The sequence below is a fragment of the Ascaphus truei genome, chromosome 8, assembly GCF_040206685.1.
Source record: "Ascaphus truei isolate aAscTru1 chromosome 8, aAscTru1.hap1, whole genome shotgun sequence".
In the NCBI taxonomy this organism is placed as follows: Eukaryota; Metazoa; Chordata; class Amphibia; order Anura; family Ascaphidae; genus Ascaphus; species Ascaphus truei.
Window position 1 is genome coordinate 70,755,773 of NC_134490.1, and position 19,267 is coordinate 70,775,039.

Here is a 19,267-nt window from a genome sequence, read left to right on the forward strand (position 1 = left end):
AGAAATGTACAAGTAATTCATTTCTTAAGGTGACAACACTACAGACATCTATATGTTCGCTTGGGAGAGAGAACTGGGAGAGACACGTGACCTAGAGGATTGGTTGAACATTTGGGAAGCTGCAGTGAAGCCTTCCAAATGCATGATATCCAAAGAGAACACATATAAATTGTTGAACAAATTGTTCTTTACACCTACAGTAGAATACTCCAGAAGAAATTTCATTCACCCTCCTCTCTTTTGGAGTGCGGTCAGAGGTGGAACATATTTCAAATTTGGCGATTGTGGCCCAAGCTGACATCTCTTGAGAAAGGTCTTTGACATACTGAGCCAACTCTTAAGAGAAGTGGTTTTCAGAGACCCTTGGGTAACGCTTCTTCGGTCGTCGCATAGCAGGTCTTACGAATAGCGAGAACAGATGAATGCCACAGATTCTAGTGGATTCCATAGCTAGGAATTGGAAGAACTCGCTCCCTCCCTCTGAGACTCAGATTTGGGAGGTAATGAGGATGTAGAAGCTAAAAGCATTTTTATTAGTTAGTAGACTACAAAATATATGGGCACCCTGAATCTCGTTTTCCAATGGTCTAAAAAAATGTATCTTCTTTAGCATCACTATAATTTTATTATCGCTCTACAATCAGGAGTAACCCTTTTTCTTAACCCCACTTCCCTGTCCTCGACAGGCCCTTTACATTTTCCTCTCACCATTGGGTCTTGCATCCTATCCAGATGAGATGCAGTTTGAATAATTTTTATGTTGGATTATTTTGTATGGCTTGGACTCTCGTATAAACAATTTATGGAATCTGTGATTTTAGCACAACTTGATTTTTCTAAGACTATTATATTGCTACAATGACTGAAACAGAATTACACAGAAAAACTGGACCCTGAGTAGCTCCATATCAGAGATTTTATTTAAAAAATGTTTACTAGTCTAAACAATACATACGCTATGAAATCAAACTGCTCTTTTTAAACTAATGACCACTGTTTTCAGTGTTTCCAAATATAAATCATACAATCAGGATTTATTCACAGAGATCTTTAGAAAGCTAGAGGCAGAAAAATGTAGCCCTCTCCCAAAGGAAAAGAGAGCTCCCTCAGTTTGCCAAATTGACATTAGATCCATCGGGAAGAAGAGAAGTGGTCTTATTCTGCCACTAGTGTTCCATAGGTGTTCCAAAAGCACCATATAGTGGGCAAGCCAAAACTCAACAGCAGACAGCTGCTATTTTTCAGTATCAACAAAAGCCTGCAATAGAAATGAATGAAGGTACATCAGGACGGCTACACTGTGATAACAAAGGTGAGAATCACTTTAGAACAATTAGTTACAGTATTGTTAACCTGACATTATGTTCTCATGACATTTTGGTTAAATCCTTGCTCTAAACTCTGGTCAGTAACAGTCCTGTATCTCTATGAATGAAAACTAGATCTGGATTCTAGTCTCATTAGGACACCGAACACATTACTCAAATCTGTAGTTAATTTATAAAATGAACAAAGTTGTGTTAATTTGTCAGATGCTGCATGCAATGCAAATATCTGCGGAAGCATTATTCTGTTAAATGCCACGAGACATTGATAAATGCCAACTACAGATGTAGCAGAATGCATAACAAATCAAGAGCAGCCGCTTTCATTAAAATACAAGTGGATGCTTCTTTGATTAAAATAAATATAATTTATGTATTTTTTCTCCGTTATGAGAATGAGACCCAGAAGAATATTGCTAAATTGAAATTAAATCACAAAACAACTAAAAATGAACAACATTTCTAAACAAAACAATGCTTGAACAAATTATTCCCACATGAGCAATGAAAAGTTAATTTAAAAAAACGGATAAATATTACTTTCAGATGTGGATACACCCATTTCTTAACAAAAATTTAAACAAGTGCTGGATCTTGTGTACTATTCTTTAAAGCAGCGTTTTTTTGTTTTTTTTTAAAGTGGAACTTCTTCGGTGGCACCTGCAGGGTTTTGATGGGAAAAATCTTTGTTCTTTGCATTTACGAAAATGCGTAACGGAAGTTACGTCATGGGCTACTGATGGTCGCACATGCGCAGAAGCGGCTGCCGAGTGTTGGGCTTGCGCAGAAGCGGCCACACACACATACCACTGTTTTTAGTGGAATTCCCAGTGAGTATAAATATAGAGTGCAAATCGCAATTTTTTTAGAAATGTACCCAAAAAAAAAAAACCTTGGTGCCGAGCACGCTCGTTCTAAGTCAAACTTCTTTGTGTTTTGTCACCGAAATTGTGTTTTGATTTTTATAATTTACATTGAATGAAAGACTTTTGAGAGTAACGGCATTTAGATACTTTACGATCCAAAATATATGTACCTTACTTTAGTTATCATAAGTCAATTATATCATGTATTCCACGTGATAGTATGCAAATTTCAACACAGAAATAAATCAAATAGATGATACTCTGAAATCTCTTTCATTGAATTTAAAAACATCACCATCACAAATACAAATTCTGTGACAAAACACAAAGTAGGTTCACTTACATGGCGCGTGCTCAGCACACACAACTTTTTTTTCCCTTTCAATAGGTGCATCAATACAATCTGCACACTGACAAGTGATTAGCTAAGTTGCCGATCGATCTGTTCTCCTGTAATCGATCGCTGAAGATTCGGCTCGGGAGTTCTTTAAATCACTGTTAGTGCTGCAGAAGAGGACCCAAGATACAAAGCTCTGTGTGGAAGTTCATGTGACCAGATAGGCACTAGATACAATTGGTGCACTGCTAAAGAGAGGGCAAAAGGGGTGTGCCAGAGCCTGGTTCAGAAGAGGAAAGGGATGTGACTTTGTAAATGGTTGCTATAGAAACAAAAATGCTTGTTACATCAGAATACATTAAAAATGTCTTTACAATTATTATTTTTTTTAAATGCTGCAAGTATTTTATAGATATATATAAAATATTTAATACAAAAATATTGATTAAAAAAAAAAAGATAAAAGCATTACTTTATTTTCAGTTTTGTATACTGATTTACAATTCAAATGCAAGTCATTGGTGGGAAGACAAAAAAAGAAGAAAAGACTTGATCAGTATATCTATATATTTTAACATTTACAATGTATCAATGTATCAACACTGCCCAAGGACGTGATTATACCCAAAGTGGCGGAGCGCACGCTGCCGTGCGCCGTCATGAACAAATATCAGTTTTCCAATGAGCGTGCGAATTTAGAGCCGATCTGTAAAATTGCTTTTCAGGAGCGATGGCCGCGTTTCGGCCGTGAGTGGTTCAGCCAATCAGTGCGAGCTGCTCGCGTGACGTTATGGCCATGCCTCCGCCATGCCTTCCTGATGTCTCCTAACTGCAGTGCATCGCCCTGAGGGAGCGCGTGTGCTCGGGCGCCGACGGTATAATCAAGGCCTTAGTTAGATGGCTGTAAAGCTCGCAGATATCTGTTGTACGATTTCATCCAGGTCAGAAAGCGGTGTAGTATTTTTCCATGGTCCCAACAATATCACTGTTCCCTTCGAGTGCGTCAATAACGCGCTGCATTACGTTTTCGGTTATATTGGACCCATATCTTTGCCGGACACAGTTCAAGATGTGGAGGAAATGGCAGCCTTTTTCTGCATCTAGTACGATAAAAAAAATAAAAACACAATCGTTCAGATGAGCAAGTGAAAGCAAATAAAACTGGGATTGTGAAGCACAATGTTTTATTAATTCTCTGAAATATTAATGTTAGTATTACATTGAATGCTTCCATTTTATTGTAAAATCAACAATACCGTGAGAAATGTTTTTTTTTTCTCCTTTAAAGTGGAGAACTTATTAACAAATTAGGTCCAGTCACGTGTAACAGGGCAAAAATAAAGCAACTTATCAATGTGGGCTTCCTTAGAATGATTAAATTACCCTTAAAGTAAAATTCACTGCTTGTATAAAATGAATACTTAAAAAAAATTATAATAAATTCATGGGGATCTGATACTTATCATTTTTTAATTTTTAATCTGTTTGGCGAATTATGACATTAAAATTACTCACAAAAAAAAAGCAACAAAAGAAGAATAATGGATATTGACAATTTACGTGAGATCCAACCACAGCCATCAGACAAAATTATTTCATAAAATGCGTTATACATTTCTTAAACTATGTTCACTATTGAATAACAGATCCACGGCGACAGGATCAAACTTCTTAGAAAGACAAACTGAAAGGAAAACACAAGAATGAAAGTGAAAGGAGGACATGCATAAAAAAAACACGAATACCAACAGGATGACCTCCCGATCAACCTATATGAGTAAAGTACAATGATTTGCTACAGGTAAGTGCAACTGGGGGGGATGAGGAACAAACACACAATCCCACAGAAGGGATCAGAAAATGCCCCAGAAATATTGCACTGATTACCTCATCGCATGTTCTCAGTGACGGATTTCCCGTTAGGCCCGGGTGGGCAAAATCTGTCCGCCCCATATACGGACGCAGCGCTCTCTGAACTATCGGTCCTGATTAGAAGCAAATAGCAATGCAAGCGGCTAGACCACTTGTATGTATGTATGTACAGTATGTCTGTATTGTTACAAACGGCTTACTCAGGGGGCTCCGCCGTCTGTCTGGATCCAATAGAACATGGTCTTTTAGGATGAGTGAGACGAGGAGACATGAGGCAATGTTCCTTTAAGCAGCTTCTGCCTGGTTTATTCAGTCCCAGGCACTGGGACTGCAACACTTTGAAAACAATGTACAAAATAAACCCTGCTCAACTGAACAATAACCAGACACAGGATCACCCTGACTAGGGTTGGGCGGCTTGCCCGCTTCCAACAAATCAAAATAGCAAACTTCACAGTCAAAGGTAGTACACAAATGATTTAGCCTTTTAGGGGGGGAAGGGTTCTCCCCTTTCTGCTTGCTGGCAGCCTTCCTGCCTCCAGGCTCGAGGAACAAGGAAACCAGCTTTAAATACCTGTTTTCTAATTAGCAGGACAGGTGACAGAAATCAGGCAGCAGACAAACTCTGGTCTGGATCCCTCATCCCTCAGTTCCAGCACCTGCAAAACTGTGGGATGGAGGATATCCATTCTGTGGCTGCACTTTCCCACCTAAACAGGATAGAAGCTGTCCAGTATCCAGTATGCCATGGCAACGCGGCATCAAATGGCGCAGCGAGGTCATGTGACGTCACGTTGTTATGGCAACGTGACATCATGCCGCCGACGTCGGACCTGAGGTAAGCGGGGGTGCGGAGAGAGGGGAACCACCGACAGGGGATTTCCTCTCTCTCTTTAGTCCTTTGGGGAGTGCAAACATGGCCATCGCACCTCCGCCATAGAGTCCGAGGAGCTGCATCAGCTCCCTCTAGAGGTGCGGAGGACTACCCTGCTACATATATATGTATGTATGTACAGTATATATGTATGCATGCCTTTATTTATGAAGCGCCATCCATGTACATAGCGCTTCACAGCAAAGTGGTAAGTAGGGAGAACTTACAGAGACAGGTGGAGGGTTTTATGGTAAATGGTAATGTGAGGGACGAGTATTTTAGAGCTTCTGAAAGGCTTTGTTAAAGAGAGACGTTTTGAGACTTGCCTTGACAAAGCATCGCAGATATTGAGGGGAAGTGCTTTCCAGAGGTACGGGGCAGTAAGTGAGAAACACGTGATAGGGCCTTAGATACAAAACAGGGCTTAAATGTTATATGGTTGGAACAAATAGACAGAATTGTGGCCCATAAAGAAAAGAAAAAAAGCAGAAGCAGCAATAATAGGTAAGGATGAGAGGTAATCCACTTAACTACATACATGTCTATGGTTGTCCAAGGAGACAAAGATGTTTTATACTAAACCCATATCATACAATACAAACATTTATTATGATTTCAAATGCTCTATTCAACAAAACCTGCAGATACCGTATTACAGGATCTCATACTCTGGACCAGGGGTGGCCAACTCCATTTCCCAACGGCCATTAACTGGTCAGGTTTTCAAGATATGCCTCCATCAGGAAAGGTGGCGCAGTCAAAGACTGAGCCACTGATTGAATAAATCAAACCCAGCTAACTTCTGGAAGGTCATCAACAATATATTCCAGCCTTCTAGCCATCAACAACCATGTAATATCATTGAGGAAGATATTAGTCTGACAAATCTCACTGACATTGCAAATGCATTCAATTTATACTTTGTGGGGTGTGCTACTAACTTATTAGCTAAACGCAACCCGAACTACAAACATGAACCTCATTCTGGGAGTACCCCTATAGCCCCACCATCTCCCAACACTGCCCACAATTTAAAATTTGTCCCAGTATCTGAAGAGGAGATTACACAAGCGCTCCTCAAATTAAACTACACTAAGCAGTCAATGTGGACCTGCGACTTGGTGTCGTAGCCATATACTATGTCCCCATAGACTATAATTGGCATCAGCATCTGCTGTGCAATGCATTTTTTGACCAGCAGACTTAGGGAATATTTGTTCCTATATAGTACACCTAGTTTGGCACAGGTTTTGGATATCAAGGGTATCGATGTGCATCCCAAAATGTTAAATGGGAGTCAAACCGTATGCCAAAATATTTTAAACTACTAACAGGGGCTAGGATAGTATTACAGTTGGTTCTGATCTGGAGCTCCTTCATTGGAAGCTTAAGAAATGTAGCCCTGGTCCCAAATACCATTGTTACAATCTTGTCAGTATTTGTTTTGGGGAAACCAATTTTTAAGTCTCAAAAAGTCAGCTTGAAGTACGTGTCCAAGGTCAGAGAGGTTAGGGCTGTGTGCATATAAGATTGTGTCACCCGCATACATGTGTATTGAAGCTCCCTTACAAGCTGTAGGAAGATCATTAATGAACACTGAGAAGAGTAGGGGCCCCAGGACAGAGTATTAACGGACCCCGTAGGTGATATCCAAGGGGTTGGACTTATCACTTGAGATCTGACTCCGAAAGACTGTTGATGGTTCCAAGATTCAACAAAGTATCCGGCCGCTCCTCCTTCTCTTACCGTGCACCTCACAACTGGAACAATCTACCAGAGACTCTCACAGCCACTACCAGTCTAAGTTCTTTCAAATCTAAAGCTGTCTCACATTTGAATCTGGTCTGTGACAGTTACATACGCCTATAACATATATTACTCTAACTCTAACTGTGCATGCAATGTCTTGTATATAATGTATAAGCCTGCTCACATAATGTAACTATGTATTTGTCATCATAACTCTGTGCCCAGGACATACTTGAAAACGAGAGGTAGCTCTCAATGTATTACTTCCTGGTAAAACATTTTATAAATAAAATAAATAAACTGATTGAGCCATCTGTGCTGAAGCAGGGATATCCTGAAAATCTGTACAAATGAAAAGAAACGGAAAAAAGCACACAGAGATGCAGAATATATATTTATATATAATAAAAACAGTCTCACGATGGGACTAAACAGAACATCCAAAAAATCAACAATGTCACAATAAATTAACTTACAACTAGCCAACGATGCGAGTAGGTGACCGGAGATCCGGAAGTATAGCAGCAGGAGCAGATGAACCAGGTCCGGACCTGTGGAGCTCCGTCTGCCGTAGGATCCTCTCTCCTACCGGTCTGCCTCTCCACCAATGATATGTCACGTCTCAGCCCCTCTTGAACTCTACGCGTTTTGCACTGTGTGCGGATTGTCCGGTGTCGAAGCACGCAGAGCGAAACGCGTAGAGGTTCCTCTGCTCCTGCTTCTAAACTTCCGCTTCGTTAGCTAGTTGTAAGTTAATTTACTGTTACACTGTTGATTTTATTGATGTTCTGATTACCCCATCGTGAGACGGTTTTATTATATATACATTTATACTCTGCATCTCAGTGCGCCTTTTCCCGCTTCTTTCCGTTTGTACTGCACTGTGAGCTCCCTTTGGAGGGCTCACGTTATAGGAGCGTGTGGAGTTCTCCAACGGACGGCAGCAAGAGATCTGCAGCTCATTTCAAATACATGGGACCGCGCGAGCACGGATTCCCTCATATAATATCCCGAAAACCTGACCTGTTGTGGCCCTTGAGGACTGGAGTTGGCCTCCCCTGGACTGGACCTTTCAGAAACGGAACACTCAGATTGACGAAAACGGTTTACAAGGGGCCACTAAACCTTCACAGTGGATTCACAGATTGGGGCCCTAACCCTCCCCAATTCAAGGAATCCCATACAAAAAAACATGCTATTTTTGGCTAAGAGGAATGCGACAGTAATCCTATTAGCTTCTAAAAATATTAGAAAACATATTTTCAGATGTTAAATAAGTTGATACATTCATTTTAAATGAGAACTAATCACTACATGTGAATTTCACATTGTACACTGTTGCTTTATCAAATGGTGACACCTAGTGGCAAAGCCTACCACATCAGTAAGCAGCGGGTTACGTGATGTGCTGGAGATGCAGGAAAATCCAACTCTGATCAGTTAAGCCAGGATTGCGCAAACTGGGGGGGGGGGATGGGGGGCGCCCCGAGATTTGTTTGGGGGGGGTGTCAGTTGCAGAGGCCCGTGCTCTTCCCCAAGGCATTTAAATGCCGAGGGATCACGCGAGGCCTCTGCAACTTCAGTTATCGTGATTCAGTCGGCTTCGGCGCCGCGTTGTCAAATGATGCTGCGGTGTCATGTGCCGTGATGTCACATGACCCCACGGCGTCATTTGACGCTTCAGATCAGGTAAGGGGGCGCGAGCCGGCAGCGGTGCAGAAGGCAAGAAGTTGGCGCACCCTTGAGTTAAGCAGCACTTTCTCTATCATTTTACGTTTCTTTATCATTTTTGGAATTTTATACATTTTCCATCATAGGGCTGAAAGCAACACGAAAATGGAATGATGGCAAATATAAGGAACATGCAATGGGGGTTATTCATTAAAGATGCTATCCAAGCGGGACATTATTTTAACATAGGATTGAATCAGGGGATCTTCAGAGTTGAGCCCCATTCATTTGAGCTCCGGGGACCCGCTGCTCCCCGAGATACAGACCTCCCCATAGGAGGTGCAGGTAGCCGCTCTGCTTTTTGGCTCAGAAATCAAACTGTAGTATCTGTCAAAAATGAGCCTGAAAATGTGTTTTCACTAGGATTAGAGTCACGCAGAAGTGGGAGGGGGCAAGAAACACATGACGTCCGTGGTCTGGAAAAATGAAACGAAAAAACGATCCAGACTCCGGTGGGAGATTAAGTCAGCAAAATGACATTAAGACAGGTCTAATAACTACTGCTTATTAATCTATCCCCCTCATATCATGTACAGGACGAGGAGTTTATGAAAACTTGGGACTCTATCCTCTCCAGATTTGTTTGACTTTATGCAACTTTTACTCGATTTTGAAAATAAATAAATAAACTAGAATTGATGAATAAAGAATTGAATAAACATCAGGATGATATAGAAACATTTTACAAACTTACGTGACTTTAATGATAATGAACAAAAATGTAAAAATAATAGATAGTTGTGGATGAACTGAAGGACAGGAAACAGAAAAAGTGCCTTAGGGACCCTAAAGATTTCAAAGTAGGCAGGATATATAAACAGCAGTATCTTTCACACAAAAAGAAGGCTCACAATTCGAGAGAGTGATCGACCAACTGGAAAAACTCGAATAGTGACACTACAGGCAGCTTCAGATATAGGTAGAGATTCTGGAGAATACCAAAGTTATTCCTCTCTTCTACCTCTTTTTATGGAGAGAGACCACTCACGAAACACAAACAACATGGGACAAAAGACCAGATGGGAACAGGGAGGGGGGGTCTAAGGATATCATTACAAAAACAAAAAAGGGAACACGTTAATATAGAAAGACATCCAAGTTATGAACCTCACTGAGATCCCCCCCGAACACCATTTTCTCTCCCTAAGTCCACCTTACCATTTTGAGTAGGTGAAAGACCCTAATCTTGGTAGGAGTGACATCAGTTTAAGGACCTTGAGTATCTAAAATAATGGCGAACATCACTTTTGAATGATGATAAGGATGATAAAATACCAGGATAGTGTCCCTTCACCAACTTAAAAGGTACAGGTCGCTTTAGACCAAACATGGAGATAAGAGCAAATATAAAATTATTTGTGAGGTTGGTGACAAAAGATCTTGAACAACTAAGCACCCCCCAGAGTCAAAGTAATATCAGTAAGGATGAGCAAAAAGCATCAGAATTAATTAACAGGAAGGAGAGCTTCCAAAATCGCCACTTTTTATAGCCTAACGAAGGTACACAAAAATGCCAAGAAACCACCAGGGCATCCCATAGTTTCAGGTAGGAGAAGACGAGCATATATGTGCAATATCTACCTTCTACCTTGTATGGGACACTAACGATGTATTAAGCAAGTTTGGATGTAGAATCATTATACACACGCATGCGAGCTATAAACACATTCTCCACTAGATTGCAACACAAGCACAATACTTTAGCCTGTGATCTATTAAAAGTTTACAGTATATTAACTCAACTAATGTCATCAACAATTTCAAGGGACAGCCATGGGTATCACCTGTACACCTACATATGCCAATTTCTATCTCGTTGGTGTGATGAACAAAGTGTGTTAAGGGATATCATGCATTGATATCTGCAACTCATAAAACTAAGGTTAGGATATATTGATTATATTCTGATACTTTGGAGTGGTGACAAAGAAACATTTGACCAAATCTCCAAATTACAAAGACCTCATAGGGTACTCTGACCACGATGGTATTTAGGAAAACCACCACAACCAAACGTTACCTAAAAGGTGTATAGTTATCCCCCCCTCACCCCTAATAGAGAAAATACATGAGGGTCACTTCCTCATTCAGAAACATCAGCGTTCAAAACACAGGCTTCTCACATGAAGGATGTGTCTCTCTCCCCCTTATCTTCCAGAATACATCATATTTAATTCAAACCATTACATTCACAGCTATTTAACATGTGATACACTTGAGTATAGATACAGAATTTATTTTTTAACCTTGTACGTTGCATCTCTTTACGAATTAGCGGCTCACAGATCTTGCCGAGCACTCCCTGATGCTGCTTTGGTTTGTATAACAACTTAAAAACTATAAAAAAGGGTACCCCATTGAAAAAGTCGATTGGTTAGAGAAACGTTCGCGGGATGCTTCAATGGATACTTGACATCTATAGTCAATGTGACATCTGCATCGCCCCAAAAGGCCAAAGAGTGTGATCCGTTTGCTGATGTTACAGCCGCTTTGTTACAATCCGAAACACCAAGTGGCGGGCACTTTAGTAGTTGGGGAAAAAAAAAAAAAGGATTTATTGAACAAACGTGAATCCTAAGTGTCTCAGTCCCTGCAAGGACCGTCATCATGGCTTGAGGAGACACTTACCCTAATAGTCCCTTAAGTACCCTCCAATGGTTACCCTGCCTCTGCAAAGCAATTTCGAAAAAATCGCCACAACCAAGTCATTGACATTACCAAGTTGATGTTGTGGTGTCGACGTCATCACGCCATGTGTCATCACGTCCATGTCATCATGCTGACGCCCCCATGTTATTTTATTGTTTTTCGCCGGCCAACCCTATTGTACTGCGCAGCGGGAAAATATGTTGGCGCTTTATAAATAAATGACAATATCGTCACGTGATTTTATGTGGAGGGAAGACACCGCACACGGGGTGTGAAGGATGCTGGGTGCTCCGGCAATAATCTCCTTAGTTATCCTGCTAAATAGGGCAAGCTTTAGGGAACGTTTTTGTAAGGTCCGTATGTAGAGAACTATTGAGATTTCTAATCTCTGCTCTTCTTGCCTCACTACTACCCAAATCCATAACTTCTTCTGTTTGAAGAACAGTGAATCACAAGCAAATAGGGATGGGATAGCTTGGTATACCATAATGAGGTGGTCAAGATCTTGGATTGGTATACTGTATTTACATACAAGTACCCTCTTTTACCATCTAACCTCTATTAGTTGTATAATTCAGTATCTGATTTGCAGATTTTAAATCAGTGAAAGATTTATAGCATACCACAAAAAACAGAGAAGCCTAAAGCTACATCCAATATGACAAAAATACACAGTACAGTACATATATATTCTCTTGAAAAAGGGTCATTTAGTTAAACTCTTTGGCTAACTGATTAAAATTCTTATTTACCTCTATAATTAGAGGAAGAATGATAATTCTTCCTCTAATTATAGAGGTAAATAAGAATTTTAATCAGTTAGTGTTAGGACCTGCAAATTTCATCATGCCTTGATGTGGCTTGCAGGCTTAAAATGCTTTGGCCAAAGGGCTTAACTAAATTACCCTTTTTCAAGAGATATATAGGTATTGCACTGTGCATTTTTGTCATAATGGATGTAGCTTTGAGCTTCTTTGTTTTTTGATGTATACATTTAGCCACCCACAGTAGTACTCCTTTTGACATTTATATACATATATATATACAGTATATTCTGTGGTAATTTTGGGGGTTTCTTAGAGCTTGCTGAGTATCTGTGTGTTTAAAGATTTAGAGCAAACAGGAAGGTGAGAAGGATCAGACAAATCATTTTTATTATATACATTTGTATTGCCACTTGTAAAAACCAAGCAGAAATGCTCTACTACAATTTTTAATTATGTCGTCAATTTTAAAAGGTTATGTTTAATGTACTTGTCACTATGAGCGGTTGACTGAGGAAATATCCTGCCCAGGGGAAGACATTAAGAGGTCATGTTTTAAGAGTGCACCACTAAAAAGGATTTATTTTCTTTCTTTTGGATATCAAGTGGTATATGTATATATCCCAAATATTTAACTGGTTTATGTTCTCTTCCGTGCTGCTCCACGAAGGAGAAAAACAATACATAAATGTAATTTCAGAATCATGTCACGGAATAAAATGTAAATAAATGTAAAAGTTCACTTACGTTTCTGCCTTTTGCAATCCTCTTGAACGATATATAGTGTACATTTATATAATTCTTTATCCTGATCAGTTACCTACATAGAAAATAGAAATGTTTAAACCACAGAACAGTCTTACATCGAACCATTATTATACAGACACAACTCATAATATATTTAGTCTTATGCCGTAACCCTGTATTTATCATTAATTTGCAAATGGCTGTATTAGTCATTATTTATCATGCACAATTCAATCACTGATATTCTTGTTTCACGCCTATGTATTTGTGATCCACTTTGTGGTTTAATTAAAATCAAGGGTTTGGAGTTTGCATCCCATAAACGTACCTTTTTATGAATGGTGAATGAAAATAAGATACAAGTGAAAATAAATCGTTTATCCTATAGCCACTATATATCCCATTTATGCAATAGGGATTTTTTTCTACCCTTGGCGCAATTTGTTTAATGTTGCTCCACCAATCACTATGATGCTTCTTAACAGTAGTGTATGATTGGTTGGTTGTGATTAGATATCGGACTAGCTGGAGGTGCTCTGGTAAACTACTCATGATTGATAGGAGTTTGGTTCCCAAAACACACGGGTGGGTCTCCAGGTCAAGAACGTTGCGCCAGCCTGACCAGTCATAGTTTGCTCTTTCATTGCATTTCATGTCCAATTATAATTTTATTGCTGAATACTTATGCAATTATTTTCCTGGGTCTTTCTATTCCGTTCTTTAGCAAGATCTTGCAGTTTTACAGCCCTACCCCGAGCTCTGATTTAAGAATGTCGTTTTGGCAATAGATCATGCCAATTTATCCTAGTAGTAAAGTGCAAAACACACTTGCTACATACAAAGCAGATTTATCCACACAGCAGGTCAAACAAATACTATAAATTGCCTACAAAATATAGAAAAGTGGCCAAAATGCTGTTTTTTTTTTTTTTTTTTAACAATTTAGTTCTCAAAATGTGCTCCGATTTTTTAATGATGTTCCAAAAAAGAAACAATTCAGTCGGAGACATTCTTTGCCCATGTAAAGATTAAATATTATAACTCGTGAAAATAGGAAATTTACATATCAGTAATGGATGTACCAGTATGACTGGCTATTGGACAATAGGTTTATTCTTGTTTATGTTGTACTTTAGTGAATGGTGGAATTTCTACATGCACTGGTGTAATATATAAATACATAAAACAATATATATATAAAATAATGGAATTCCACTTGAATTTTTTTATTTCATCAAATACTTTCATACACATACAGATTACCCGAATGCTACATTACATAATGTGATGTTGCTCAACCAAAAAAAAAACAAAGCTGTCTTATTGGTTCTTCAACTTGTCCTTACACAGTGATACATGTGGTATTTTTTAGATTTTTTTTTTAATATATTTTTCAATTGTCGATTTTTTTCAGTAATTTTCTTTGCTCATTTAAATATGTATTTTGTCTAATTTTGGTAAATTTAGATAAACTCATGCAATTTCATGCATAATCCAAAACCCCCATAGATGAAGATATACAGGAATATATATACTGCTGTATATATCCACTGCAAGCATATTTGACGCTTCTATACTTCATCCAATATAACTTTTGCATGGATAGACCTGCAGGAATTTACACGGATGCGGCTTTGCTCAACTCTCCAACAACCTAAGTTGTTATAACTAATTATATTGGGAGTGCATATTCTGCTATATTATTATAGTTTTGAGTCCTTCTGGAAATACTAGACCAGGGGTGTGCAAACTGGGGGGCGCAAGATTTTTTAGGGTTGGTGCAGAGTGAAGCACGGTGGTTATAGAGGCAGCTGGCGAGCGAGGATAACGCCGGCAGCGGGCCACCAGAGTGAAGCAGAGGAGCAGCCGGCAGAGGAGTTAGGAGCTGCAAGGAGGCAGAGCAGGACAGCCAGGGAGGAGCAGGCCCCAGCGGTCCGACCCGGAAGTCTTTCTTACCTCCAGTGCCAATGCTGCTACAGCGAGCTCCTCCCTGGCCGTCCTGCTCGTGTGCAACTCCTAACTCCTCTGCTTAACTCTGGCGGCCCGCCGTCGCGTACCATCCTTTCCCCCGCCTGCCCCTATCTCCACCCTGTCCCACAGGAAGGCATGGAGGAGGGGAGAAGAGGGCAGCAGGAGGAGGGGATGAGAGAGCAGCTGGAGGAGAGAGCTGGAGTAGGATGAGGGGGAGAGAGCTGATGAGGAGGATGAGATGAGGGGGAGAGAGAGGAGATGAGGAGGGGGGAGAGGAGATGAGAAGGAGGATGAGGAGGGGGAGAGGAGATGAGAAGGAGGGGGGAGACGAGATGAAGAGGAGGGGCAGAGAGAGGATCAGGGAGAGGATGGGGGAGGGAGAAAAAAATTGCAGTGAGTATTATCTTATACTACTATACTGATTTACAAAACAAACCGTTGTCATGTTTTACTTTTTTTTTTTAAAATGTTATACAGATTAATAAAAAATATGATTTGGATTACATCAGGCAGGGGGGGCCCGACTAATATCATGGATGAAAAGGGGGTGTTGGTGTAAAAAGTTTGCTCACCCCTGTACTAGACTATATTCTGTACTCTGTGGTTTGTTTTAATGACTAAATACACCTCAGGGAGGATATCGGGGAGACCATAGGAAGCTGTTCACCAACAACATATTTTAAGATTCTATACTTCCCTCTGAGAAGTCTTAATTTACCTGTGGAATTTGAGTGCATCAGAGTTACAAACCGTCTCACCATAGCCGAATTTTAAAACTATTACACTGTATTCTTTTGCTTTCTTTGTTCCACGTGGCTGCACTCCCGACGTTTTTGAAAAAAGGATTAGGTAATAAGAATTGAACTGACAATGTTGGATTATACACGGTTTGATGCCAAGCAGATTTTATTTATAAAAAAAAACCCTATTATTCTACGTTTCAGGATACTTGGATATTATTTGGTTAATGTTGAATTTGCTTACTTGATAAACTTCTCGGTTTTGAGCTTTCTGGAAAACGATGCCCCTTTCTTTCAGCAGACCTATGGCTTCTTTGAATATATTGTGAATTTGTTTGGAACTGGAAGTAACTTTTGATTCACTCTGTAAAAATTAACACACTGCATATGTAACACCCATTGCTACATTATTACAGGCATACCCCGCATTAACGTACGCAAGGGGTCCAGAGCATGTATGTAAAGCGAAAATGTACTTAAAGTGAAGAACTACCTTTTCCCCCCCACTTATTGATGCATGTACTGTACTTCAATCCTCATATACGTGCATAACTGATGTAAATAACGCATTTGTAACAGGCTCTATAGTCTCCCCGTTTGTGCTTAGCTTCAGTACAGGTAGGGAGCTGGTATTGCTGATCAGGACGTGCTGACAGGCGCATGCGTGAGCTGCCGTTTGCCTAGTGGGCGATATGTCCTTACTCACGAGTGTACTTAAAGTGAGTGTCCTTAAACCGGGGTGTGCCTGTATAGTGCATGCAGCAAGCAGTACTTCCACTATTGTTTACTATTAGCCTCTTATCTGATGGAGTCACTCGTCATCTGGATTATACTATAACACTACCAGCCCTCATATCAGGGAGTACAAGAGCAACAAGAAGGGAGAGGATAAGAACAAGAAAGGGGGAACAACAAGAAGGGTGGGGGAGGAGGGACAAGAACAAAAACAAGGGGACAAAACAGGAAGAATAAATGAACTAAAACCACTTACATTGAGAATTTATTACAAACATTTTTTTTTATCATGCTTGCTATGTGGGACTGGCCCCTTTATAATAAAATGAATATGTCTAACAAAAAATATACCATGAGTCGGATATCTCAAATGTGTTGGGGCTCACACAATTTAATTGGGACAGGGCTAGGCGCCAAACGGTCACAAATTTCACCCAATCTCATTTTGTGAATATAATGGAATATGCCAACAGATTTGAAAAAAAAATGGGAAAGCAAAATTACCCAATTATTAGTGTAAAGGATTTGTCATGTTTGTGAATAAAGTAGCCACCAGAGATAGGGGGCAGCTTGGAAGGTGCGGAGGCTCGACTAATCCCTGTTACCCAAGTTATTCCTCTGCTGCGTAGCATTGGTAGCGCACCATCTCCATTGGGCCCCTGCCGTGCCTGGTACTACGCTTTCTCCGTCTGCTGTCAGTATCCTTGTCTCGGGTACTGAATGCCATCTCGTGGTCTTCTAGGTGAGAGTCAGCTATGAACCCTCCGATGCGGCTGGTTCAACTATGCCTCAGGGCTGCAATTTGTGGAGCCCCATCTGGGCATAAGCTGCCTCTGTGTGAATCAGAAGAGTAGTGTGGAGCCATTCCTGGGAAAACGATCTAAATTGGGCAATGTCCCTAGCTATAACATATTGTGTCTGTAAAAATTCCAATGTGCTGCGTACCGCGCACTATACTGTAATTGTGAAGCTCTTTAATCCCATTGGGAGAAAAGCGCTATATGAAATAAAGTTATTATAATAAAAGGGATCGTTACCATTTACTAGACATATCTATATTATAAACCTATATACATTATTCACAGTGAGATCCCTCACCTGTGACTCCTTCTGGGACCTGACTTTCTAGAAATCCTATATATATATATCCTGCTATGACGTTACTATCACTAGACAGAAGTAGGCGAGGCTATGATTCTGCCTAATCACCCAGGACCATGTAATGTGGAAGGGGAATTACTCTATGTTGGCCCACATAGTTAACCCCTTATGGCCATAGGGAGGGATAATAATTTTAGGAGTTTTGTGTACATAATGAAATTATGGTCTTATATTTTCTTGCACCCAGTACTACAGAGCCATAGCTTTCAATAATCAGTTGTATACAGTGTTAACTGCTTTATATGGTTGCTAATGCAAAGAAAGATTGTTTTGAATCAACAGTGGTGTTACATCAAAATGTATATACAGCACGGCCCTAGGTATACGGCGGGTTCCGTTCCAGAGGCCCGCTGTATAGTGAAAATCGCCGAAAAGCGGATTCGGCGATATTCACTTCTGCTCATGCGCAAACCGGCATTTTTGCCGTTCTGCGCCTGTGCAACCTATGGTATGCGCGCGCAACCTGCGGTCTGCGCATGCGCACCGGGCGCACCCGCCCGTTCTGCGCATGCGCGATTTACAAACCAACATGGTGGCCCCCTTCTCAGTGCCGCCGTATCAGCGGATCGCTGCGAAGCGCCGCGAAGCGGGGCCCTGCTGTACATCATTCTTTATGCCTGTGTGGTATCTGGACTCACTGCCTTCTATGACTGTTGTTGCTAATGATATTATGTAACAGAAACCATTAAATGTAGCCAGAAACTTGCTACATACTTAAGCAACAGTTACCTCCTAAGGCTGAGATTAAAGACAAATGTATTTCTCTTGCCGAGAATCGTGCGGTTGGCCGAACTTGGTTGCGCGCTTTCATTGCCTTTCATTAATTTGTTTTGGCGTTGCATGTGCACGCCGGAAGTATAAGCTAAGCCTTAGTCTGGTGAGGATACCTAACGGTTATCTCCTGCAATTATTTAAAATATTTTTGTGCTCACATGTAGTATTATTTATTCTTTGAGTGGAAAAAAGGAAGGTAGGTAGGTAACTCTTTTGATCTATCCCACAGATAGTACCTATTGACAACTGGAACAGGTGAAGTGGTTATTAGTGAGGTAAACAGTCGTATCTGCCTCACATAGATCCTTAATACATTTATATGGCAGCCTGGCTGAAAAATCTGTAAATTGCCATTTTTAAGGAGAGCATTATGGTAATTTATGCCTTAATCGTTATTTCTGTTGGGTTTCCCCTGCTATTCCCATAAAAAGCAAATCTGTTAAAATCAGTAATGTCCGAATCTCTAGAAGGGGGAAGTGGAGCTCATGGTGTCTGAGACACTATCGAGAAACACACTACTTCCTCCAGTCAGACAGTGGTATAAATGACTTAATTGCGTGATCATGGCAGGGGGAGAAGGAACGTGAGGTGTCAAGTGCACCTTAAAAATAACAGGTCCTCTGACATCTGCCTCATGTCATAAGCCGATGCCCGAGGTGCGTTTCGCGTTGGATCACTTCTTCCAGCATACAGCCTAGCATTCTGCCGACTTTCCCATTGCTTTGTTAAATTGCTTGGAATAGGGTAGTCAGGCGGTCCACTGCTGCCGTCTGGGTATGAAATTGGAAATCCACACGCTATGAGTTTAAAAGGTTGTTTTTAATAAGTGCATATACACTGAAAAGTGTTCTGCTACAGAGAAAACTCTGACGTGTTTCGTCCGCAAAGTCCCTACCTGCGGACGAAATGCATCAGAGTTTTCTCTGTAGCAGAACACTTTTCAGTGTATATGCACTTATTAAAAACAACCTT

General features: G+C 40.5%; 1 protein-coding gene across 3 annotated transcripts in view; it reads right to left on the reverse strand.

The window, feature by feature from the left end:
• Positions 1-884: 884 nt before the first annotated feature.
• Positions 885-19,267, reverse strand: part of STN1 (STN1 subunit of CST complex) — a 52,166-nt gene continuing 33,783 nt past the window's right edge. For all 3 annotated transcript variants that reach the window (XM_075612544.1, XM_075612543.1, XM_075612545.1), the window contains exons 8-10: positions 15,870-15,989; positions 12,915-12,987; positions 885-3,628 (exon numbers count right to left, since the gene is read on the reverse strand). In XM_075612544.1, coding sequence (XP_075468659.1) covers positions 3,471-3,628; positions 12,915-12,987; positions 15,870-15,989 — 351 coding nt within the window. In that variant the 3' untranslated portion in view covers positions 885-3,470. The remainder of the gene's footprint in view (positions 3,629-12,914; positions 12,988-15,869; positions 15,990-19,267) is intronic.